Source organism: Salmo salar, chromosome ssa03, assembly GCF_905237065.1.
Source record: "Salmo salar chromosome ssa03, Ssal_v3.1, whole genome shotgun sequence".
Lineage (NCBI taxonomy): Eukaryota > Metazoa > Chordata > Actinopteri > Salmoniformes > Salmonidae > Salmo > Salmo salar.
Genome location: NC_059444.1, coordinates 59,125,159 through 59,150,854, shown reverse-complemented (window position 1 = coordinate 59,150,854; position 25,696 = coordinate 59,125,159). Strand labels below are relative to the sequence as shown.

Genomic DNA, 25,696 nt, shown 5'->3' with positions numbered 1-25,696 from the left:
CCTCTGTTACTCTTGGGAAGGTAGGGTTGTCTCTATTCTTGTGGTAGTCAATTTTGTGGTTGTGTTGAACTTGACCTCACATAGACAAACGTACACACATGAGCACACGCACATACACAGACGTAGCACACAAACACAGCTGCCCTTCTGATCTTGATGTCCCGTGGGGATCACTGCGTCTGACAGCTCAGCTTTCGGTGCATGGCCTTTTGCTGTCGTCCGCGGCAACGTCAGATTTGCAGATTCACCTGGCTCTATGTTAGTCACTTGCTCACACTGTCTGAGAGCTGTAGTCAAAGTCAGGGGTGAATGCAAAATCAATTTAAAAGTCAATCATGTCTTCCGTTTATAAGCTTGCAATCTGGAAGACACTCTGTCTCACACCATTCCCAATACTCCCATAGAGTATCTATAGTGTAAGCGATGTCTGTGTTTATCTGTTTATGGTGAAACCATGACTGTTACAGACCACCACAGAGTACAGTGCCCTTTAGGCCTGCAGTACCTCTGCTGTACTAAGTCCTATGAGTCCCGTAGCTCGCTCTGCTCATTGTTCCCTAGGCCCCATTGTGTTTCAGCTGTGGTGGGAAAGGGACAGGAATGCTGACGCTAACATTTAGCCATTTCAGAACACCACTCACACACCAATTTTTGGCGGCCAAGCAAATGGCTCAAGTCCCTACTGATTGAGAATACAAATGTGGTGATGTCATTATTTATATACAGTTGAAATCAGAAGTTTACATACACCTTAGCCAAATATATTTAACCTCAGTTTTTCAAAATTCCTGACATTTAATCCTATAGAAATTCCCTGTCTTAGGTCAGTTAGGATCACCACTTTATTTTAAGAATGTGAAATGTCTGAGTAATAGTAGAGAGAATGATTTATTTCAGCTTTTATTTCTTTCATCACATTCCCTATGGGTCAGAAGTTTACATACACTCAATTAGTATTTGGTAGCATTGCCTTTAATTAAATTGTTTAACTTGGGTCAAATGTTTCAGGTAGCCTTCTACAAGCTTCCCACAATAAGTTGGGTGAATTTTGGCCCATTCCTCCTGACAGAGCTGGTGTAACTGAGTCAGGTTTGTAGGCCTCCTCGCTTGCACGTGCTTTTTCAGTTCTGCCCACAAATTGTCTATAGGATTGAGGTCAGGGCTTTGTGATGGCCACGCCAATACCTTGACTTTGTTGTCCTTAAGCGATTTTGCCACAACTTTGGAAGTATGCTTGGGTCATTGTCCATTTGGATGACCCATTTGCGACCAATCTTTTACTTCCTGACTGATGTCTTGAGATGTTGATTCAATATATCCACATAATTTTCCTACCTCATGATGCCATCTATTTTGTGAAGTGCACCAGTCCCTCCTGCAGCAAAGCACCCCCACAACATGATGCTGCCACCCCCGTGCGTCACGGTTGGGATGGTGTTCTTCGGCTTGCAAGCCTCCCCCTTTTTCCTCCAAACATAACGATGGTCATTATGACTAAACAGTTCTATTTTTGTTTCATCAGACCAGAGGACATTTCTCCAAAAAGTACAATCTTTGTCCTCATGTGCAGGTAAACTGTAGTCTGTATTTTTTATGCCGGTTTTGGAGCAGTGGCTTCTTCCTTGCTGAGCGGCCTTTCAGGTTATGTCAATATCGGACTCGTTTTACTGTGGATATAGATAGTTTTGAACCTGTTTCCTCCAGCATCTTCACAAGGTCCTTTGCTGTTGTTCTGGGATTGACTTACACTTTTCGCACCAAAGTTCGTTCATCTCTAGGAGACAGAATGCGTCTCCTTCCTGAGCGGCATGACGGCTGCATGGTCCAATGGTGTTTATACTTGCGTACTATTGTTTGTACAGATGAACGTGGTACCTTCAGGCGTTTTGGAAATTGCTCCCAAGGATGAACCAGACTTGTGGAGGTCTATAATTATTTTTCTGAGGTCTTGGCTGATTTCTTTTGATTTTCCCATGATGTCAAGCAATGAGGAACTGAGTTTGAAGGTAGGCCTTGAAATACATCCACAGGTACACTTCCAATTGACTCAAATGATGTCAATTAGCCTATCAGAAGCTTCTAACGCCATGACATCATTTTCTGGAATTTTCCAAGCTGTTTAAAGGCACAGTCAACTTAGTGTTTGTAAACTTCTGACCCACTGGAATTGTGATACAGTGAATTATACGTGAAATAATCTGTCTGTAAACAATTGTTAGGTAGATTACTCGTGTCATGCTCAAAGTAGATGTCCTATCCGACTTGCCATAACTATAGTTTGTTAACAAGTCATTTGTGGAGTTGTTGAAAACCGAGTTTTAATGACTCCCACCTAAGTGTATGTAAACTTCCGACTTCAATTGTATGTTTAGTGGTTCCGATCCTTGTTTGTGTTCAAACAGCCAGGCAACCTAATAACCAGGATGGAGGTTTTGCATGTATTTGCTTGTTGAGAGAGACATTAGACTGTCAGATGAGTGATTATGGACAGTCCTGCTCAGGGATATTTCTAGGGACATACATTCCCAATGACATGTTTAGTACCATGTTATTGGTAGAGGATCCGAATGAATGCTGTAGCCTACATGAACCATGATTGGGTTTGAACAACCAGCAAACTATACCAACTCTGGTGAGGCCTATTTGAAATATGATTTATTTTGTAAATGTAATATTTTGTTTTGTTAGTGAACTTAGTACTTGCCGGACAGCGTCTCCAACCTTTCAGCTCGCTAACATAAGAAGGCACTAACTAACGTTGAAAGCAAGAGGGACTGATCTTGTCCAACTTGCAGAAAGTCAGCCATGTACTGTAGGACTGAAGTGGAGCTGACTGGCTGGCTGGCTGGCTGGGAGTAGTATAGGGTTTCAGTGCAAGTGGAGATTCCTGCTTTGCAGAGCAGCCTACAACAGGTCAACTTACAGGGCTTCAGCAGGAAAGAGGAGAGAAGGGAGACGGACGACAGGGGCATGGGAATGAAAAGAGGGGGCAATTATAATGTAGCTGGATGCCTACAGATGGCATGCTGCTATAAAATGAGATGAAGCAAGACGCTGATTTTATAAGGGACATTTCAGCTAGGTATGGTTTGTTTTGGTCCAATGCTATGTGGAATTGAGAGAGACTTGTGTAAATTCTGGCTACTGTAAATTCTTTCGCTTTTTTGTCATCATAGCTTCATGTTATTTGATTTAATAGTGCAGTGGTACGCTGGTGCTCTGTTTATGTCATAGTGGTTGACTTAACGAAGAACATGCGGATGTGAAACAAACAGTGAATGTGTTATTCAACTGGTAGTGAATGAATGTGTGGCTAACTGATTGAGAAAGTGAGATTGCGCAGTTATCTGATGTTTCTATTGCTCCCTCTGTCTCAGCAGTGCGATGAGCTCAAAGGAAGGATTCATCTGTCTGACAGCCTGCTGATTGGAAGAAGACATTCCCAATGCCAACGACGGAGGTGCTGATTGGTTCCACATGCCAACTTTGGACTTTTTGATTGGTGGAGCACATTAGGATATCTGACTGGTGTTTGCGGTTGTTTGGAGCACACACTAACTTACTGGAGGAGGATTTGGTTTTTGAACATCCATTTATCCTTTGGTGTCTGATAGCTGAGAAGTGACGTAGGAGGGAATCTCTTGAGGTTTGAGTCATCAATGCCCAGGTCATTGTTAAAGGAGACCTACTGAGACCTTCTGACTAACGGACAGACAGGGAGTGGAACAGGCAGCATGGACACTATAGAGAACCCCGACTTGGAGCCCAGATCGGAGCGGATCGCCCGCTACAAGGCTGAGAGGAGGCGTGAGCTGCAAGAACGCTATGGCAACATGGAGGAGCTTCCATCCAAGTGGGTGAGAAGGGATGGGACTCTCATGAACTCAGACGGCGCACCTCCCTCCACAGACAGGACCCTCTCTGGGGGGGTGAACGGCAGAGCGGGGGGGCCGGAGGGTGGCCGGAGGGGCCTCCACTGGGAGAGTAACACCCCTCTGGAGTCAGAACCACGGAGAGTCTCCAACGGCTTTGAGGCAGACACTGCTGCAGACCCAACATACTTCCAAAGGTGAGTCCCTTCCATGTGTAGCAATTAGCCAATCAGTAGTGGAGATCTGTCTCAACCCCATCAGGAAGACAAGTAAACAAAGAGTGATGCAGCAGACAGGTTGCATACACTGACAATTGTCTTTGTTTCTGTCTGTGATGTCACCCCACATGCTGACTCAGACCACTGAACCTAGTTATGCTGAAAGTATGCAGGTAATGCCTGCTGGCCAGTGAATTGCTGTGTTATACAGTATCAGGCCATGTGCCTTTTCCCTGTTCCCTAACAACAGATTGATGAATAGAAACAACCATATTATGTGTAACCACCTCTTAAAACAACCCCCTTCCAGTCACCAAGCTCATTTTCCAGTGAAAAGTCTTTCCTGTGACCTTTCAGCCTCGTAAAACAGTTGTCAGAGTTCACCTGTGCTTTATGGCCTTTGTTGCTAATTCAAATGGAGCGAGCTAAACCTGACTCCCAGCGTCATGCAGTACTAGTACAGCAGAGATCACATTGATTCCTCCATGTGTGTTTTATATCCTCCTGACCTGGACTCCCTTTCCTTTAAGAGGTACACTACTTTGTCAGGGGTGCTCTTTAGGAATTGGTGTAGTTGTGGTAGTTTGCCACTTTCCTTACGCCACCTCTCTCCCACCTCCCACCTCCCTCCTCCCCAACTCCTCCCCCGCCTCCAGGAAGTGTTCTTCTGGCTCTGCCGGCATGTTGAGTGGGGTGGAGCCCCTAGCTCCCCCAGGCACCCCTGGACACGACGCGGCCCAGCTGCAAACGCGGGTGTCGGTGGGTCAGTTGAGGAGTGCCCTGCTGCAGCAGACCGGGACTGGAACACAGCCTGAGAAAGTGTAGGGTCTCCTGCATGAAACGGCCTGTGTGTGTGTGTGTTGTTACTTTGAATATGTGTCGGCGTCAGTCTTCTATTTGTTTCTGTTTGTATGCGTCTACAGTGTGTGTTAGTGGGAGTTGTCCCACTGCTTCCAGTTGGAGATTTATTCTCATCTCTCTCTCCCCTTCTCTCCTGATGCTCACCCTGTTCCTCTGTGGTTGGGGATAGTAGTCCTGACAGTGGCCGTGCAGCCTCTTCCCTTGACCTGGTTGTAAAGCCGGGCTCGGAGGGGGGACGGCGGCGCACCCGTCGCTATGTCCCTGGGGTGTCAGGCGGGGGCCGCAAAACCAACGAGCGCTTCAGGACACAGCCGATCACAGCCTGTGAGGTGCAGGAGAGCGGCGGGTAGGGACTGTGTGCTGAGGCCAGCCATATCAACCATGTCATATCAGAGCATGCAGGTCAAGCCTGGGGCTCTGCCCTAGTTTGGTTACTCTTCAGGTGGAGAGGTTTGCAGTGTTTTGTGCCATTGCCGTGGTTTGTTTCTTTGCTGATTGTTTTGATAGTGTGTGATAATGGTTTGCATGCATGTAAATGCTTTCCAGATATTTACTGTCCTCTCATATCGGAGCATCTCTTTTGGTGGTCCTTTTGGTTATTTATTGAAATAGTTTGGCCTTGGTACACTGGCAAGAGGCATGATTTGCATGTATGTTTGCATCCGTTCATGGCGCTTAATAGCAACCATGACATGAACAGTGTTGCTTTGTTGCACATGCAGATATGACCCAGGAACCTGGGTCTGTGTGTGAGATACAGTAACCCGCACAGACATCAGAGAGAGAGAGTGAAAAGAGAGAATTACACCAGGCAGGAATGAGCATGGTCAAACTCTCATCTTTTGTCTTGTGTGCATGTTTCAGCCAATGACCTCGTGTTGACTCTCTCTCTCTCTCTCTCTCTCTCTCTCTCTCTCTCTCTCTCTCTCTCTCTCTCTCTCTCTCTCCCTCTGTCTGTGTCCCACAGGCTGCTAGAAGCAGAGGAAGAGGAGAACGCTAAAGGTACCGAACCCCGCCCACCTGGCTCTCACATGGCCTGTTTTATTTTGCCACACACAAACGGCTGATCCATTGCCTATTGTACAGCCTCTGTACTGCCTCTGTGTTAACTGAGTGGGGGGAGAGAGGGACAGAGAGAGAGGGAGAGAGAGAGAGGGAGAAACAGAGAGAGAAACAGAGAGAGAGAGAGAGAGAGAGAGAGAGAGGGGGTCACAGGCATAGTGCTGTGTGGCTTGCGAGTGATAATGTTTAACACAGGGACAAAGAAGAGCGTGTGCTGTCTCTCTCTCTTTCTCTCTCTCGCTCCCCCCCCTTCTCTCTCTACTCTCTCTATATCACAGAAATGCCGACATGGGCGATAGGAGGTGGCAAAGCTCTCTGATCAGCACTTGTCTCTACAAGTAGCGTGTGATAAAATGGCTCAGCAGGCTACTGTAATAGGCGTTTGTCATCACACAGTTGCTGAAAGAGAGCGAGACAGACAGACAGAGAGAAAGAGAAAAGGGGGGAGGACAACATCGGGTCAAAAACAACCGTTCATATTAACACACAAACTTATATCAACGAATAGTTACTGTATAACAGTGCATTTATAACAGTAAACCTGATGAATATACTCTGACCTCTACTTACACTCAACCCCACTCCGGAGTTGCCTTTACAGAACATCTATAATAAACAGAACATAAAATAAATCAAGGGCTTTTATTTTTAAACACTCCACCAGACCCAGATGGGAACAGGGTGACGGTAGAATGTTGAAGTTCCTCGGTGGTGATGGATTTATGAGCCATAAAAGCATGCCTGAGCACCACACTGCCACTATAAAAAATAGTCCCCACTTGTACACAGTAGCTGTCCAATAAGTTCTCTCTCATGCATTCATTTGACTGTCCACCTAAAATACATGGTTCAATGGCCATTGAGAGCGGCGTTAGAAACAACAGGGACAGTTGACACTCACTCGATCAGCGTTGCTGCCTAACTACCCAACTGCCTGGTCAAAGGATGAACTGCGTGGTCGTTAAGTTCAGGACAGGTGAGAGGAGAAGTAGGCAGCCAGCGGTGCCAGCTGGGAGATAGTGGTGGTGGTGCCATCTGACAGTGTAGTGAGTGCCAGGTGCAGGGCGATGGTCTCACGCGAAGGGATCAGTCACAGAGATCTGTCTATCTCATTGTGTGGCAGTGGACTGACGGCTTGACTGACAGGTAGCCTCTCTGGACTGTATCTCTCCCCAGGCTACTATGAGCAGGTTAACTGTTTTTGCTGTATGACAGGGACTGCTATATGATCACAAGGTGTGTGGGCTGCTGTTACATTTTTTTGTTTGCCTATTTTTATTTCGAGGGTTCGGGTTAATGTGTTTGACAGGCTCAGTGATGCCAAAATGATATCCCTGCTGATGACACAGACCGGCTGACAGGGATTTAGCATTTTAACATGGTGTGTCTTTGAGTGTGTATGCACTTACCTCTAATGTATTTACCTCTGTTTGCCTGACTTGATGTATATATTTAATGTCATGTATTTCCCCCCCCCAGCTGATGTGAAGACAGACGACAGAGCCAAGATGAGTGTGGCGGCCAAGATGTCTCTGTTTAAAGTAAGCACGTCCATCTATCTCAACCTTGGCTGTGCAACAGGACCCCCTCCCAGGACCCCCTTCCTGTTCCCTTGTACCATGCTGTCCGTCTCCATGCCTGATCACAAAAGGTCATCACCATGGAGACCAGGGGGGCTACACAGGGCTTATGACTCACAACAGTACATCAACAGACACAACAGAGCCCATGTTGAGAGGAGAGAGAGAGTTGTTTATTATCTACTTCACTTGCTTTGGCAATGTTAACATATGTTTCCCATGCCAATAAAGTCCCTTGAATTGAATTGAATTGAGAGAGAGAGAGAGAGAGAGAGGCTGCTCACCTTACAGTCACAGAGCAACGCATGATGAGCCAGCAGGCTGAGCTGAGCATGCAGAACTGAATACACTGAACGAATGTTGAGGAATATGAATGGCCAAACAGGTGCTGCTCTCTGATCCAGACAGGGCCTTGTGTATTAGTACTGTACTTTATATCGCTACATGGTGCCTAAATAAGATCAGTTATGCAGGCAGAGGACATATAGGAAGCCAGACCACAGAGTGCATGCAGATGTACCCTTCTGTTCTTAGTTTACTCCCATTGGTCAATGTTTTATTGTTTATGTAGCCTTTGGCAGTCTGTTTTGTTAATCAAGACAGACTGCCCCCCCCCCCAATATTTCACTTCCTGGTGGGTTTTAGTCACGTAGCATCTGTCAAAACCTAGGTGAAAAGTAGCCGGGGACTATCAAGCCATGAACAGCCATTAACAGGTGGTTATAATTAGCCCGCAGCTAGCTTCTGTCAGGCTGGCTGGTGGAGGAGGGAGGCAGGGCCAAGAGGGAGGGGACCGAGGGAAGGGCCAGGGAGGTAACGGTACACTACTGAGGGAGCTCTGGTTACAGTGTGACCTGCAGGCCTGGCATTCTATCCCTCTCCTCTACCTTCTTACATAGGCCACCCACAGCACCTTACAGATCCCTGGTTTATTCACCAGCTATCCCACCCATTTCCGCTGCCTACTGCACCTCCATTCACATGCCAGGAAAGAGAGAGTCTTTCAATGAAAGAGATGAAAAAGGAGAGGACATTTTGTCATTTCTCAATCACTATTATATGCTCTGTTTGATCTAAATGTTGATTATACACCTGTGGCAAAGGCATTATTGTTCAACGTGTAATATTACCTGTCAAATCAGATATTACCTATCAAATATAAACATAAATGTTATGAATGACTATTTCTCTCGCTCTTTCTTTCTCTCTTCTCCGTCTTTCTCTCTGTTGCAGGAGCTAGAGAAGTCAGCAGCCCCTGAGGCCTCCTCCTTTCTGAAGCCTCGCTCTGGCAGCGTCGCGTATGAGCGCAGAGTACGCCGTGGCAACGAGCACCGCTCACTCACTCAGCCAATCACCTGTGAGGAGATGGTGGTGGCCACCAGGTGAGCATGGTCAAGGGTCACACCTCGGTGGTCAATGTACAAGGATATGTTGTATCTGTTGGGAATGAGGTAGCAGACCGTATGAAAAAAACGTTAGCCTCTCACACATAAAAATTCCTTGCCCAGTGGGTTGTGGAATCCACATGGAAGGCAGGTCATGAGATCATAACTGATTATAGTTGTGATACGGTTTATGGTATTTGGTTTATGTATAGCATTCTAGATAATGCATTTTGGTATGGTACCGCTTAGGTGTAAACTCCCCTAAAGAGGGGACTAGTGTACATTTGGTACCGGTTCCGACCAACATTTTCACTTAAGAATCAATGTGGACACCGTAGATCGAAATGGCTTGCATTCAGCAATAGCCCTAGTTCTCTTCCGCCTGTGTGACTTAGGCTGTGAAATCTTACACCACTTGAAGCTGGGATGTCCCACCTACCATTTCATTCGCTCTTCCGACTGTCCATCAACTCCTGGCTGAACGCATCACAGCCACTGACAAAGCACATGCCTGCAATCCTTTAGATCCTAGCGCAGCGGGTGAGCGTGGGTTCGTCTCTCTAGCACATTCAGATAACGATTTATAACCAACTTTATCAAAGTAATCTAAAATAATTCATAGATATTAAACAAAAAAATATTTATATTTGTCATAGATGGACAAGATTAATATGAGATGAAAGGCCATTTCATAACGAGTTCAGGAAGCCAAGCTAGAGCCCTGTGCGATGTTCAGAAGGGTGGGGGCAGAAGTTTTAATCAAGAGAGACCTTAAGAAAATATGCCACATTTTTCTAACACTAAACATACAAATATGTATTTTTCAGTTATAAGTAAGGTGAAATCTTATAGTTAAATCATTTTATAATTTGATTGTACTATATTTAGAAAGCATTTGTCATTTCAAGTCTTATTCATACAGTTTTGTTGAATAGAAAATACATAATATAATTTTTTTTATATTTGTATCATATTTGTACCGTGTCCTTGAGCTTGTGTCCTCAAAAGTGACTACACCTCAGGAATTTATAACAATTTTTATCAGAAAGGTGAGATTTTGAATCTTTTTCGCAGTATAAACATTACTAGGTATTGTTTATGGCCCTCTCATGATAAAAAAATATTTTGGGTATGTCTATTTAGGTAGAGAGCTACATTTTGCCATTACATTGAGCAGGTCAGAGAGGAGGCTAAAACACTGATTTACTGCCATGCATTAAAAATATCTCACATTGTGTTCCACAGTTCCTATCAATCCACTTTTTTGATTTTTTATTTAAAAAACATTAATTAATTTTTTTTTTACAAAAAACACAAGGAGGGGGTAACATTAAAGTATTAGAACATGAAGGACAACCAATACAGCATCAAGACACTATCAAACATGTATCAGTCTTTCCGCAACAGAGCCATCCTTATGTGTGAGGCTGCGTGTGCCTGATAGTGATATAAAATATATGTCATAGTTTCCTTTTCCATGATCACAATCTTGTGAAACCCGAACCCTCCAAGATCCCCCCACAGTTCCCCAATAGCTGTCCCTCAACCATCCGAGACCCCTCCCACAGCCCCCCCCCGGAATAAAAAAAATAAAAATACAATTAATTCCATTCCCCACCCCCAAGAACCCCACAATGCACCAACAACCAAGAGAATGAACTAAAGAGAAAAAAGGAAAACACAGAAGAAAACAGCAAACAACAATGCAAAAATAAATAAATAATAATAATACATTTCAAAACAAAGGACTGTATATGTTTGTGTGCATGTCTGGCACTATTACATGTATGTGTGTGTTCTTGTATGTGTTTATTTGAGAGTGTGTGTATATGCACGTGTACAAACACCTGCACGGCATCAGCCTCAGGCAAACCGGCATTAGTTGTAAAAACACTGCCACTTAGTGTCAATCCGCATTTTAATTAACAGGGCTGTTTCTCTGTTTTAACTATTAACTATTCATCCATGACTTCCATTCACCACCTTCTCCTACCTATCTACCCCATGTCCCTGCAGCACCCCCCAGCCAGCAGAGTCAGGCGAGGCCCAGGCTGTGCAGGCCGAGGCGGAGGCAGTGGAGGACGATGAGAACAATAAGCTGACTATGAGCGAGAAGCTGGCTCTGTTCAACAAGCTCTCCCTGCCAGGGAGCCAGGGGGACGCCACTCCCCATGCCCCCCCAGAGAGACGCAGGCAGAAGGGGGCACGCTACCGCACACAGCCCATCACCGTGGAGGAGGTCAGCCTGGTGAGTGGGAGTGGGACCAAGACATCCTCAGAGGAATGGAAGGGGGAATATTAGAGATGATTGGCAATTGTGTGTGTGTCATTCTTTAACTGAGAAATGTGGATTGTGACACAGGTGTGTGTGTGTGTGTGTGTGTGTGTGTGTGTGTGTGTGTGTGTGTGTGTGTGTGTGTGTGTGTGTGTGTGTGTGTGTGTGTGTGTGTGTGTGTGTGTGTGTGTGTGTGTGTGTGTGTACTGGATGTTGACGTGAGCATGAGGGAGTGAGTAAGTGTATGTGTACACCGAATTGAATGTCCCACTCTGTGCTTCTAACTGTTGTGAGCACTGGATTGATCAACAGTTTTAATTGATCAGTATCAAGCCATTATCGACCATAACACTGTCCAGAGGGTAACATTACACTCGCGTCCAATTCAATCACACTAAAATTAGACAGGCCCAACTTGATGACTCAGAAATATGTAGTAACCTCTTCTTCTTATAGTTTTCATACTAATTTACACTATTGTGATGAGTAGAATCTACCATCTCCATGTCTCTGACAGTATTCTTCTCGCTTTGTCCTCCCTCAGCTCCAGAAAGGCCCCATCCAACTGCCCCCGCTGCGCCTGTCCCCCACCCTCTCCGACCGGCAGCAGGAGCAGTCCATCAATCTGAGGTCCAGTGAGGTGCGTCAGGCCCAGCCTCGACCCGGGGCCGACGTGGAGCCTACCACAGGACCTGACCCGTCCCAGCAGGGCCTGCAGCAGCGCAGGGACTCTGAGCCAGGAGAGATCAGAGGCATCCTGAGGAAGAGCGCCTCTGGAGGACCAGTATGGGACCGAGACAGAGACACTATGTGGGAGGACAGACAGCTGGACCAGAACGGAGGAGGGGAGAGGGGGAACGAGGTGGAGGAGAGGAGGGCAGAAAGACATGATAATGTACCAGTGCCTTGTAGAGAAAGACCAGCCTCCTCTGCCCCCTGGAGACAGAGGAACAGGAACAGGAGGGAGACGGTGGCCGTGTGTGGCCCAGCCAGGCCCTCCTCAGAGCAGGGTCACCCCCAGGAGGAGAGGCCTTCCCTGGCTGAACAGAGAAAGCAGATGGACCCCCCTGGGAACACCTCTGGGAGAGACAGGTACACAACTAACACAAGAGCCAACATACAGGCCTTTTAAATGATGTGTTTGTGTGTAAACGTTGAGGGAACGTTGTGACCCTGAGCGTGTATTGACATTTGTGTGCTGCAGGAGGGATCTTTATTGCTGAGTGTCATGGAAGGTTTGTCTTTGTGTTTTTAGGTGTGTGTGTGTGTGTGTGTGATGGCGAGCATGTGTGCGAGCAAGCATGAGCACGAGAGAGAGATTTGCATGGCTATTTTTTTAGACCTCCCCTCTGCCTCTGTGCAGGCTGTCAGATGCTTCCAGGGAAGAGGAAGAGGAGGAGAGGGGGGGCAGGGTGAGAAGAGACACTCCTCCCAGACAACACGTCCAGGTGACCTTGGCGGACCAGAGGAAGGTAAGACCAGCGGCCATTTTACTGGACCTCGCTTTAGTCTAAACACACAGACACACCTCAGTCAGAGCTGGCAGCTACTGGGAATGGTGGGCAGTGGATAGATGCTGACATCACTGTTTTGCATTGGAAATCTCACACGGACTGAGCTCATGTGTTTTGGAGCCAGTTGGTTGACTGTTATAGTTGATTTGGGTCTGCACTTGTGTTTAGCCTCTTGAATATGTTGGCTCAGAATTACAGTGGGGCAAATCCAGTCTTAGCCTGGAAAGCAGAGCAGCGGACAGCTGTGGACATATCATTCTCAGTCAGATAGATAGATAGATCCACAGGAGGCTCCCAGACAATCCCTAGTCCCCAGGGTCTGTGATACTATGGCTTGGTCCCACTGTAACACTCCACACCAGCCCAGCCCAGAGAAAAGGCCCTGTCTTCCACTTGTAATCTCTAATCCTCTGGGTGGCTGTCTGGAACCAGTGGGTTTAGTGTAACCTGTCAGTCAGGGAAAGAGGGGAGGATGAGGGTCACCAGGGGGATAGATCACAGGGGAGATGGCCTGGATTTGGGATGCATTTTAAAAGAGGGGAAGCTGTCCGCACACTGCCCGGAAATTATATCGAAATAGTATATTTATTTAGAAAAAGGTGAAAAGGTTAAAAGGTGCGTAGTGCGTGGCCAGGTAGGAGGAGTTAGCTGTCCTTTCTGTTCTGAAGGTAGACGAGATATGTTGTGTTGGCTGGTTCAGAAAGCAGAGTGCTTAATATCAGAGTTTCTTATAGTTTTGCCATTCCACTGAAACCAAAAGAGCATCATAACATCATAGCACCTCTACACCAGCCCCATACCTTACTATGGTATGTGTTTAATATCATAGCACCTCTACACCAGCCCCATACCTTACTATGTATTCAATCACTGAGAGCTACGTACCTTGCTTTACTTATTTATGGGTGCAGCTTCTGCTGGTGCTAATGCCCAGGAATGGGCTGAATGGCTCTGAATGACTTGGAATGTTAACAGATAGACTGAGAGGCTTCCATGAACACCCTCTTGACCCCATTAGGCCCCCTTAGCTGGACAGTGTTGACAACAGTTCACTGGGTTGTGTGTGTATGTGTGTGTATGTGTGTGTGTGAGAGCTCTCCATACATTTTCTCATCGCTCTTCACCCTCTTTTTCTCCCGTTTGACATCTTTTTTCACCTGCTCGCTCCTCTCACACTCTTTTTTTCTTGGCTTTGCTGACCACACCCCCTCTCTGCTCCTGTAGGAAGACAATGAGATCTCCCATGATGCACCAGTTGTCAACCCTCAGTGCTGGGTAAGCGGAGTGCTGGCTCTGTGGCACCCTATTCCCTACATAGTGCACCCTATTGCCTACAAACCTCTGTGTTTAGTTATTTGAACCTAACTTATTACCCTGGTTTGTTGACTATGCTGCTAGTCCAAGTCATATTAAATCTATTCTGTTCTACCCAATCCTGAGCTTATTCCTTTATCCTCCTCCCCTCCTCCCCTCCTCCCAGGTTCCTGTCTTTTCCTCTGTCTATTCTAACAGTACACCTCAATATGTCATGTGCTACAATCAGGTGAGTGTGTGTGCAAGCACATGTTCAGGTGTGTGAGTGTGAAGTGTGTCCATTGCCCTCAATTTTCTATTTAAATGTGCTTGTTTGAGTGCTGTGATTTGAGTTGTGTTGATACTGCAGTGAAACATGTTGACGTAGTTCCCCCTTCATATATCCTGTTTTTTTCTCCCTCCTCAGACCAGCTCTTCCTATGAGGCCCAGGAGGTCTCCTCTCCCACACAGACCCGCTCTCAGCCCCAATGGAGACAGAAGGTGACACATACACACAAAACCCCCCCCACACACATACTGGTAGGTGTTACTGTATGGCATCTGATCCCGGTCTCTGCCCGTGCAGCAGACTAGACCAGTAGAAGCGGAGGAGCTGCCACAGGCGTCGGTGGCTGAGCGCATGAGAACCCTACAGGAGAGTGAGGAGCAGTGGAAGACCAGAGGGAGAGGAGCCGCCAACGACTCAGCCCAGTACACTGTGGCCGGACGCCTGGCGAAAAGAGGTGAGGTTTCCCTCTTTCTCTTTCTCCTTTTCTCTCTCTCTCGCTCTCTCTTTCTCTCGTTCTCTCTTTCCTTCCCTCACTCAGACCTGTGTGGGATTGTTCCCATTGCAGGTTTGGTGACCCCTGTATCAGACATAGACGAGACCCCTCCATCTCACACTAAGAGACCCTCCACAGAAGCCACAGCAACAGCATGCCCATTTGAAGGTAAACATACCCCATCCACAAAAGAGAAAAGATGTTTGTGTCTGGCTTGTGATTGTAGATCCTCTTCCCTGCCCTCTGGTTCTCCTCTCAACAGAGATCTCCAGTCACCCTGGGATGGAGGTGGAAGAGGACACAAAGCTGGACAAACTGGATTCCATTGTGGACAGGCTGAATAGTACGTCTTATTATCTATTCTAGGAGGATTTGTACAAACCTCAGATTAAGAGAGGAAGTCTATCCACTAGTGTCTATTGTCTCACTTCCTGTGTTTTTCTCAGTGATGCTTTGAGTATCCTAATGAAGTAGAATACCTGTAACTTCTCTCATGTTGTCCCCCTCTCCTCCCCCAGCCGCTCCCCAGGATACGCCCCTGGAGGTGACCTCAGTGGGGGTGAAGAAGGTCATGACCCCTGATGACCAGGAGACGTGTGGTGGTTTCTACAGGGAGGTGTCTCCCCACTCACCCTCTGCCCTCCCTGCTGGGGCTGGAGCTGCCACTGGAACTGACCCAGAACAGGACCTGAGTGCCCTCTGCCAGACAAACACACCCATGTGAGTTTGTTTGTTTGTGTGTGTGTGTGTGTGTGGGGGGGGTGTATGTGTTTACATGTACACTTCTATCTAATTGTATGACTGTGTTCATTGCCTGTGTTTGTGTCTTAATGCCTCTTTGTGTGTGTGTGTGTGTGTGTGTGTGTGTGTGTGTGTGTGTGTGTGTGTGTGTGTGTGTGTGTGTGTGTGTGTGTGTGTGTGTGTGTGTGTGTGTGCAGGCTGACATCAGAAGTAGCACAGCACAGGCGGTCGGTGCGTCCATCCCGTAGGACCCAGGGCTCCCGGAACCCTCTGCGTGCTCTGGCGGCCCGCGATGACATCAGACAGGACTTCATGGGAGAGAGAGTCACCATGGCTACCGTGAACACTAACAGGACACAGGTGGAGACGAGTGAGTGATGTTAACATATACCAGAGAGATATCTCTCTCTCTTGCTCCCTCTCTCTTTCTCTCTATATTTTTCTCTCTCTCTCTCGCTATCTCTGAATTTTTCTTTCTCTCTCTTGCTATCTCTGTATTTTTCTTTTTCTCTCTCTCTCTCTCTCTCTCTCTCTCTCTCTCTTTTCTTTCATCAATCTTCTTATATACTGTTTACGACTTTCTCATCTCTGATCTCTCTGTCCCATGTCTGTCCTGAACTCTAGCAGGTCTGGCCAGTACAGAGGACTTCAGTAACGTCCACCTGCATGATGTCACTTCCACAGAATCAGTAAGGAACAGCAACAACCTGCCCATCAGCAACCTCATGCTCATTCACATCAAAGGTCAGTACAGATTGTGTGTGTGCGCGCGCGCGATCATATGATTGCGTTTATGAGTGTGTATGTGTGCATGCGTGTGTGCATACAAACTCTCTATTCAACATGTCCCGTGTGGCTCAGTTGGTAGAGCATGTTGTTTGCAACGCCAGGGTTGTGGGTTCGATTCCCACGAGGGACCAGTACGGGGAAAAAAATGTATGAAATGTATGCATTCACTACTGTGATTCGCTCTGGATAAGAGCGTCTGCTAAATGACTGTAATGTAAATGTGTGTGTGTCTCCTACGGCGCCAGGTTGGCATCATGTGCAAGTGCGTCTGGTGGAGCCCACAGCCAGGTCTCTGAACAGTGGAGACTGCTTCCTGCTGGTCACACCCACTCACTGCATCCTCTGGAGCGGAGAGTTCGCCAACACCACAGAGAAAGCCAAGGTACGACTTCCACACGACACACACATTGTATCACATACTGACTGGCTACTCTCAATTCCTTGGCCACTAACTAAATCCCTGCCTTGTATTGTTCATGAGGGATTGCTGTTGGATGTCTTATTCATCTGTAATTCAAACCATATATGACTTTTGAATAATACCTTTGAAGTACATTCTGGTGATGATGTTTGCTTGTCTTCTGCTGTCTCTGTCCAGGCGTCAGAGCTGGCATCATTGATCCAGACACAGGGGGACCTGGGCTGCCTGGCCTGTGGGGTCATCCACCTAGAGGAGGGGGTCAATACTGACAACAGCCTGGCCTCTGACTTCTGGAACCTTCTGGGAGGAAAGACACAATACAGAGGTCGGACTAGAACTAGTCACCAACTAGTCTACTCAGTAGACAAAACCATAAGAACTGTACAAACTATGTGAATATCCTATTAAAACAACCAGAACGCCCTTTTAAGCAAGTCAGTCAGTCAGTCAGTAAACTAAGTCAGTCAGTCAGTCAGTAAACTAAGTCAGTCAGTCAGTAAACTAAGTCAGTCAGTCAGTCAGTAAACTAAGTCAGTCAGTCAGTCAGTAAACTAAGTCAGTCAGTCAGTCAGTAAACTAAGTCAGTCAGTCAGTCAGTAAACTAAGTCAGTCAGTCAGTCAGTAAACTAAGTCAGTCAGTCAGTCAGTCAGTAAACTAAGTCAGTCAGTCAGTCAGTAAACTAAGTCAGTCAGTCAGTTAGTAAACGAAGTCAGTCAGTCAGTCAGTAAACTAAGTCAGTCAGTCAGTCAGTAAACTAAGTCAGTCAGTCAGTCAGTAAACTAAGTCAGTCAGTCAGTCAGTAAACTAAGTCAGTCAGTCAGTCAGTAAACTAAGTCAGTCAGTCAGTCAGTCAGTAAACTAAGTCAGTCAGTCAGTCAGTAAACTAAGTCAGTCAGTCAGTCAGTAAACTAAGTCAGTCAGTCAGTCAGTAAACTAAGTCAGTCAGTCAGTCAGTAAACTAAGTCAGTCAGTCAGTCAGTCAGTAAACTAAGTCAGTCAGTCAGTCAGTAAACTAAGTCAGTCAGTCAGTTAGTAAACGAAGTCAGTCAGTCAGTCAGTAAACTAAGTCAGTCAGTCAGTCAGTAAACTAAGTCAGTCAGTCAGTCAATAAACTGACTGACTGACTTACTTACTTAAAAGTCAGTCAGTCAGTCAGTCAGTAAACTAAGTCAGTCAGTCAGTCAGTAAACTAAGTCAGTCAGTCAGTCAGTAAACTAAGTCAGTCAGTCAGTCAGTAAGCTAAGTTAGTCAGTCAGCCAGTAAACTAAGTCAGTCCAGTCAGTCAGTCAGTAAACAAAGTTAGTCAAACAGTCAGTAAACTAAGTAATTAAGTAAGTAAGTCAGTCAGTCAGTCAGTAAGTAAGTATACAAGCAACCAGTAAGTGACCATTTGCGTCTGTCTTTGTGTACTGTATGTGTGATCGTATATGTGTGTGTTCCCTGTAGGGGCGGGAGCCCCAGAGGAGGATGAGCTATATGAGAGTGGGGTGGTGGAGTCTAACTGTCTGTACAGGCTGGTGGAGAACAGACTGGTACCTCATGAGCAGGCCTGGGCAGCCATCCCTACTGTCTCCCTACTGGGATCCACTGAGGTCAGTCCCTCCCTGGATCCCCCTGTGTGTTTCCGTGGCTTCTCAGCCATTACTGCCTTGGTGCTGCATATCAATCAATGAGTTTTAACTCAATACAAAGATTATAAACTGGAATGCCATCTGTCAACTTTTGTGTGATTTTCAACACTACAGATAGAATCTGATCTCTGAATGGTTCTCTCTCTCTGCCTCTGTCTCTCTGTCTCTGCCTCTGTCTCTCTGTCTCTGCCTCTATCTCTCTGTCTCTGTCTCTCTCTGTCTCTGTTTGTTCCCCTGTCTCTCTACCAGGCCCTGGTGTTTGACTTTGGCAGCGAGGTGTATCTGTGGCATGGGAAGGATGTTGCCCCTGGCGACAGGAGTGTGGCTGTACAGCTGGCCCAGCAGGTGTGGGGTGGTCCCTACGACTATAGCAACTGTAGGGTCAACCCACTGGACCCCACACACTGCAACCCCAGCATACAGCCGTAGGTACACACCACACAGGCGCTTACATAGTAAAATACCTAATTTAAATACATACTGTTGTATTCATTGATACATTATGTGTGGGATTTGTGTACAGGCAAGGTGAAAGACGGCCCGACTGGGCCCTGTTTGGCTGTGTCTCTGAGCACAAGGAGACAGCCCTCTTCAGGGAGAAGTTTCTGGAGTGGGCTGGAGATAAGGAGGAGACCACTGCAATGGTGGTAGAGGAGGCACAGGTTAGTTAGAGAAAGATTAAATCAAATTGTATTTGTCACATGCGCTGAATACAACAGCTGTAGACCTTACCGTGAAATGCTTACTTACAAGCCCTTAACCAACATAACGTTTGAAGAAAAATAGGAGTTAAGAAAAGATTTACTAAATAAACTAAAGTAAAAGAAAATATTTAAAAAAGCAACAATAAAATACTAATAATGAGGCTATAGACAGGGGATACCGAGTCAATGTGCAAAACACATGACTCAAAGCCAAATAGGACCCATCCTGTACAGATTCAGAGTGACTGTGAGAAAGATGCCTGGTCTTTGACTGTATTTCTCCTCTCCCTTCCTCTCTCTACTGTTTCTCTCTGTGCAGACTGCCATGCCAGTGTTGCCCCAGCAGCCCCAGCAGCAGTTAGAGTGTGTGTCTCTGTGTGCGTGTGATGCCAAGGCGCTGGTGGCAGGGCAGGGGGTGGCGCTGCCAGGGGACAGGGTGGTCCCTACAGTCCTGGAGGGGGTGGACGTTCAGAGGGGGCATGGGGTTGTACCCCTGGTGGACGGGCAGCAGGTGGAGCTGAGCACTGTTGCCGTGGATACCTGGCACATTCAGGAGTTTGAGGACAGCGAGGCCCAGCTGGAGAGCCCAGGGCAGCTTCATGAAGGAGACACGTACCTGGTCCGCTGGACCTATACTCTCAGCCCAGCGGATCAAAGCGGGCAGCCTGGGAGGGAGTGCTCTGCTGTCTTCATCTGGCAGGGCCGGCACTCCAGTATCAATGGGCGAGGCGCGACTGCACTCAGGGGTCATGAGGGAACACAGGTGGGTGGTTCTTCCAATTCAAATCTTAAACCACCCATAGCCTCAGTTAAAAACATAGAACATATAGAACATGCAAATTCATGTACCTTCTCCGCTGTGCAATCCGGCTTTCGAGCTGGTCATGGGTGCACCTCAGCCACGCTCAAGGTACTAATCGATATCATAACCGCCATCGATAAAAGACAGTACTGTGTAGCCGTCTTCATCGACCTGGCCAAGGCTTTCGACTCTGCCAATCACCGTATTCTTATTGGCAGACTCAACAGCCTTGGTTTCTCAAATGACTGCCTCGCCTGGTTCACCAACTACTTCTCAGACAGAGTTCAGTGTGTCAAATCGGAGGGCCTGTTGTCCGAACCTCTGGCAGTTTCTATGGGGGTGCCACAGGGTTCAATTCTCGGGCCGACTCTCTTCTCTGTATATATCAACGATGTCGCTCTTGCTGCGGGTGATTCCCTGATCCACCTCTACGCAGACGACACCATTCTGTATACATCTGGCCCTTCTTTGGACACTGTGTTAACAAACCTCGAAACAAGCTTCAATGCCATACAACACTCCTTCCGTGGCCTCCAACTGCTCTTAAATGCTAGTAAAACCAAATGCATGCTTTTCAATTGCTTGCTGCCGGTACCTGCCCACCCGACTAGCATCACTACTCTGGAAAGTTTTGACTTAGAATATGTGGACAACTACAAATACCTAGGTATCTGGCTAGACTGTAAACTCTCCTTCCAGACTCATATTAAGCATCTCCAATCCAAAATTAAATCTAGAATCGGCTTTCTATTTCGCAACAAAGCCTCCTTCACTCACGCCACCAAACATACCCTCGTAAAACTGACTATCCTACCGATCCTCGACTTCGGCGATGTCATTTACAAAATAGCTTCCAATACTCTACTCAGCAAACTGGATGCAGTCTATCACAGTGCCATCCGTTTTGTTACCAAAGCCCATATACCACCCACCACTGCGACCTGTTGGCTGGTCCTCGCTACATATTCGCTACATATTCGTCGCCAGACCCACTGCCTCCAGGTTATCTATAAGTCTATGCTAGGTGAAGCTCTGCCTTATCTCAGCTCACTGGTCGCCATAGCAGCACCCACCCGTAGCACATGCTCCAGCAGGTATATCTCACTGGTCATCCCCAAAGCCAACACCTCCTTTGGCCGCCTTTCCTTCCAGTTCTCTGCTGCCAATGACTGGAATGAATTGCAAAAATCGCTGAAGCTGGAGACTTATATTTCCCTCACTAAGTTTAAACATCAGCTATCTGAGCAGCTAACCGATCGCTGCAGCTGTACATAGCCCATCTGTAAATAGCCCACCCAATCTACCTACCACATCCCCATATTGTTTTTATATACTTTTCTGCTCTTTTGCACACCAGTATTTCTACTTGCACATCACCATCTGCTCATCTATCACTCCACTGTTAATTTGCTAAATTGTAATTACTTCGCTACTATGGCCTATTTATTACCTTACCGCCTCATGCCATTTGAACACACTGTATATAGACTTTCTTTTTTTCTATTGTGTTATTGACTGTACGCTTGTTTATTCCATGTGTAACTCTGTGTTGTTGTTTGTGTCGCACTGCTTTGCTTTATCTTGGCTAGGTCGCAGTTGTAAATGAGAACTTGTTCTCAACAAGCCTACCTGGTTAAATAAAAAAATAAAAAATAAAAATTATAGGATGTCTATGGTTAAACCTGCCTAGCATTTCAGAGGCCTGAGTTTCACCAGTGTTATTGCTGAGAAGGATGCCTTTGTTTGTTAAGTACAGTAGGCTCTCTGACTGATGTTTCTACCTGTGTTGTTGTTGTTGTCCTGTTGAAGGTGATGGTGCCTCAGGGGCAGGAGCCTCCATGTTTCCTTCAGCTCTTCCAGGGAGGTCTGGTCATCCACAAAGGCTGCAGAGCGGACACCACCAACCACACAGGTGGGATATTACCTTGGCTTTACCTCCTCTGATTTAGGTGGTGTGTGTGTCTGGTTGTGTGTCTATGTGTTCTGCATAGATGTGTGTTCCTAACTACACTCTCTCTGTGTCCCGTAGGGGTCTGGCGTCTGTTCTGTGTGCGTGGGGAGCTGCCTGAGGAGGCCAGTCTGTTGGAGGTGGACTGTAGCTGTGGCGGCCTGCGCTCCCGAGGTTCTCTCATACTGCTCAACAGTCAACAGGGGGCGCTCTACCTGTGGCACGGCTGTAAGGTCCACGCCAGCTCCCGGGAGGCGGGCAAGAGGGCTGTGGAGCGACTCACTCAGATGTAAGTCTCCCTTCATGGATGTGTTATTGTGCTTCTGTATGTATTAATTACTTGGAATGCAAACAGTATTATATGTGGTTATGTGTGCTTTCTGCTGTCTGTGTGTTAGGTGCCCTCCTGAACTGGGCCTCAGCAGTGATAGCCCTTCGAGGGTGCAGGAATTGGAGGAAGGGGCGGAGCCTGTGGAGTTCTGGAACGCTATTGGGCAGCAGGACAGGAAGACCTATGACTGCATGCTACAAGGTACTGAACACACCTCTCAACTCCTGTTCATACCTGAACAAAACACACCTCTCAGCTCCTGTTCATACCTGAACAAAACACACCTCTCAGCTCCTGTTCATACCTGAACAAAACACACCTCTCAGCTCCTGTTCATACCTGAACAAAACACACCTCTCAGCTCCTGTTCATGCCTGAACAAAACACACCTTCACATACAGTGCCGTGAAAAAGTATTTGCCCCCTTTCTAATTTTCTCTATTTTTGCATATTTTTGATACTGAATGTTATCAGATCTTCAACCAAAACCTAATATTAGATAAAGGGAACATGAGTGAACAAATAACACAACAATGACATACTTATTTCATTTATTTAATAAACCAAGTTATGCAACACCCAATGCCCCTGTGTGAAAAATAACTTTGGCCCACTCTTCCATGCAGAACTGCTGAAACTCAGCAATATATTTGTGTGTTTTCAAGCATGGACTGCTAATTTCAAGTCCTGCCACAACATCTCAATTGGGATTAGGTCTGGACTAGGCAATTCTAGAAAATGTGTTGCTTTTTAGCCATTTTCATGTAGACTTGCTTATGTGTTTTGGTGCTGTGTGTTGTTATCTCTCATCTGCGCTTCAGCTTCAGCTCACAGACAGATGGCCTGAGATTCTCCTGTAGAATTCTCTAATGCAGAGCAGAATTCCTCCAGGACCTGAGGTAGCAAAGCATCCCCAAACCATCACACTACCGCCACAATGCATGACCTTTGGTATGAGGTTCTTACTGTGGAACGCAGTGTTTGGTTTTAGCCAGACATAATGGAACCCATGTCCTCCAAAAAGTTATACCTTTGAATCATCTATCCATAGGACATTCTTCCAAGAGTCTTGATGATCATCCAGATGTTTCCAGGTGCTTTTTGGCAAAATTGAGTCAACTTTTTGGACAACATTTGAATTTAGTATTTTATTAGGGATCCCAATTAGCTGCTGTCAAGGCAGCAGCTACTCTTCCTGGGGTCCAAAGCACCCACATTACATATAAAACAAAAGATAAAACAGTGAACTATGTTTGTACTGAATGAGCTAAAGATTAAACAGGACATCATATAACATCCCTACACCACCACATATCCACAACACAAAATGTTCAATACCACCACACAACAATATCACAATGTACAGTGGGGGAAAAAAGTATTTGATCCCCTGCTGATTTTGTACGTTTGCCCACTGACAAAGAAAGGATCAGTCTATAATTTTAATGGTAGGTTTATTTGAACAGTGAGAGACAGAATAACAACAAAAATATCCAGAAAAACGCATGTCAAAAATGTTATAAATTGATTAGCATTTTAATGAGGGAAATAAGTATTTAGTAGTTCCATAAGGAATATTTTTACCTGCTTTTTAAATCTTATTCTACTGCTTGCATAAGTTTCCTGATGTGGAATAGAGTTCCATGTAGACATGTATCAGAGAATTCTACAGGAGGTCAGGCCATCCGTCTGTGAGCTGAAGCTGAAGCGCAGCTGGGTCATGCAGCAAGACAATGATCCAAAACACACAATCAAGTCTACACGAAAATGGCTAAAAAGCAACAAATTTGAAGTTTTGAAATGGCCTAGTCAAAGTGCAGACCTAATCCCAATTGAGATGTTGTGGCAGGACTTGAAACGAGCAGTCCATGCTTGAAAACCCACACATGTTGCTGAGTTAAAGAAGTTCTGCATGGAAGAGTGTGCCAAAATTCCTCCACAGTGATGTAAGAGACTGATCAACAACTACAGGAAGCATTTGGTTGCAGTTATTGCAGCTAAATGTGGCACAACCAGTTATTGAGTGTAAGGGGGCAATGACTTTTTCACAGAGGGGAATTGGGTGTTGCATAACGTTGTTAATTAATTAAATTAAATAAGTATACTTTTTTTTTGTTATTTGTAAACTCAGGTTCCTTTTATATAATATTAGGCTTTAATTGAAGATCTGATAACATTCAATACTAAAAATATGCAAAAGTAGAGAAAATTACAAAGGGGGCAAGTACTTTTTCACGGCACTGTATTTAACAGAATACCTGAAAGCTCAGAATAACCTGAACAGATATCCCAGCCCAAATGTCTTCTTTTTAAATGAACACACATATGACTAATGTAAGAAGGTATACACCAGCTGAACTTGACTGAGTGCTGGAAGGTTGAGAGGTTGATGTGATGAGATGCTGTGTGTTGTTATCTCTCAGATCCAGGGAAGTATAACTTCACGCCACGCCTCTTCCATCTGAGCGCCCGTTCCGGAACCTTCCAGGGGGAGGAGCTGCAGAGCCCTGCCCGGTTGCCAGGAGTTGTCATGGCGATGCCCTTTGTCCAGGAGAGCCTGTACTTTGTGCCACAGCCAGGTGAGTGTCCGCTCAATGCCCAAACACACACGTACATGTATGCATGCAAGCACTCATAAACACAACATCCATTGTTATCACGGGGATTTGAGGTACAAAACACTCACCTAATATCCCTCCTTTTCTTTCCCTTTCTCACTGTTTCTCTCTCTCTCTCCCTCTCTCTCTCTAACTCTCTATCTTGCTCGCTGTCTCTCTCTCTCTCTCCCTCTCACTCTCTCTCTCTCTCTCTCTTTCCCCCGCTCTCTCTCTTATCCCTCTCCAGCCCTGTTCCTGCTGGATAACTGTATGGAGCTGTATCTGTGGCAGGCAGGTGAGCCTGAGGACAGTCAGACCGCTGGCTCAGCCTGTATCCGCTGGGCTAATGAGAGGAGGTGTGCCATGCAGACAGTGCTCCAGTACTGCAAAGGTGAGAGCATGTAGACAAAGCAAGTCAGCTAATAGAAGAGTTGATTTATATATATTTTTTATTTTACCTTTATTTATACAGGTTTTTCTCATTGAGAAAACATCTCTTTTCCAAGAGAGACCTGGTCCAATAGCAGCAGGGGAAACAACGTTTGAGACAAAACAACTTACGTACACTAACACAACATTAAACAAAACTATAAACACACATATATTACAACAAAAACATTTTACGTAAAAAACACGAAAGTCTTGACTAAAAACAGCTGTCCTAAAGACAATTACACTCTTCTATGATATATACATCGATCAAGTGTTTAAACTCCACCAACGAAACAAGATCATCCAATTTTTAAATGTTCAGGAGAGAATTCCAGGACCACGGAGCTGAGTAACTAAAACTATTTCTACCATGACCTGTTCTAATTTTTGGTACTGTTAGAAGCAAATGAGAATGGGACCCTAATTGATATTTATTTACTGACCTGACTAAAAAAG

The 25,696-nt window shown here is 46.0% G+C and overlaps 1 protein-coding gene across 6 annotated transcripts in view; it reads left to right on the top strand.

Moving 5' to 3' along the window:
- The window catches only part of LOC106600794 (supervillin), a 38,087-nt gene that overhangs the window by 8,604 nt on the left and 3,787 nt on the right, over positions 1-25,696 (top strand). Inside the window, exons 2-30 of one of the 6 annotated variants that reach the window (XM_014192462.2) lie at positions 3,381-4,069; positions 4,747-4,911; positions 5,121-5,297; positions 5,919-5,953; positions 7,493-7,554; positions 8,827-8,975; positions 10,995-11,226; positions 11,798-12,345; positions 12,617-12,725; positions 13,992-14,042; positions 14,248-14,310; positions 14,488-14,562; positions 14,648-14,804; positions 14,916-15,011; positions 15,106-15,186; positions 15,362-15,563; positions 15,782-15,954; positions 16,209-16,328; positions 16,619-16,755; positions 16,972-17,119; positions 18,242-18,387; positions 18,676-18,851; positions 18,950-19,088; positions 19,450-19,893; positions 21,742-21,844; positions 21,962-22,169; positions 22,279-22,412; positions 24,635-24,790; positions 25,056-25,199. In XM_014192462.2, coding sequence (XP_014047937.2) covers positions 3,735-4,069; positions 4,747-4,911; positions 5,121-5,297; positions 5,919-5,953; positions 7,493-7,554; positions 8,827-8,975; positions 10,995-11,226; positions 11,798-12,345; positions 12,617-12,725; positions 13,992-14,042; positions 14,248-14,310; positions 14,488-14,562; positions 14,648-14,804; positions 14,916-15,011; positions 15,106-15,186; positions 15,362-15,563; positions 15,782-15,954; positions 16,209-16,328; positions 16,619-16,755; positions 16,972-17,119; positions 18,242-18,387; positions 18,676-18,851; positions 18,950-19,088; positions 19,450-19,893; positions 21,742-21,844; positions 21,962-22,169; positions 22,279-22,412; positions 24,635-24,790; positions 25,056-25,199 — 4,765 coding nt within the window. In that variant the 5' untranslated portion in view covers positions 3,381-3,734. Of the gene's footprint in view, positions 1-3,377; positions 4,070-4,746; positions 4,912-5,120; positions 5,298-5,918; positions 5,954-7,492; positions 7,555-8,826; positions 8,976-10,994; positions 11,227-11,797; positions 12,346-12,616; positions 12,726-13,991; positions 14,043-14,247; positions 14,311-14,487; positions 14,563-14,647; positions 14,805-14,915; positions 15,012-15,105; positions 15,187-15,361; positions 15,564-15,781; positions 15,955-16,208; positions 16,329-16,618; positions 16,756-16,971; positions 17,120-18,241; positions 18,388-18,675; positions 18,852-18,949; positions 19,089-19,449; positions 19,894-21,741; positions 21,845-21,961; positions 22,170-22,278; positions 22,413-24,634; positions 24,791-25,055; positions 25,200-25,696 lie in introns of all 6 variants that reach the window. The other 5 variants (XM_014192463.2, XM_014192465.2, XM_014192464.2 and 2 more) reach the window with 5 other exon arrangements.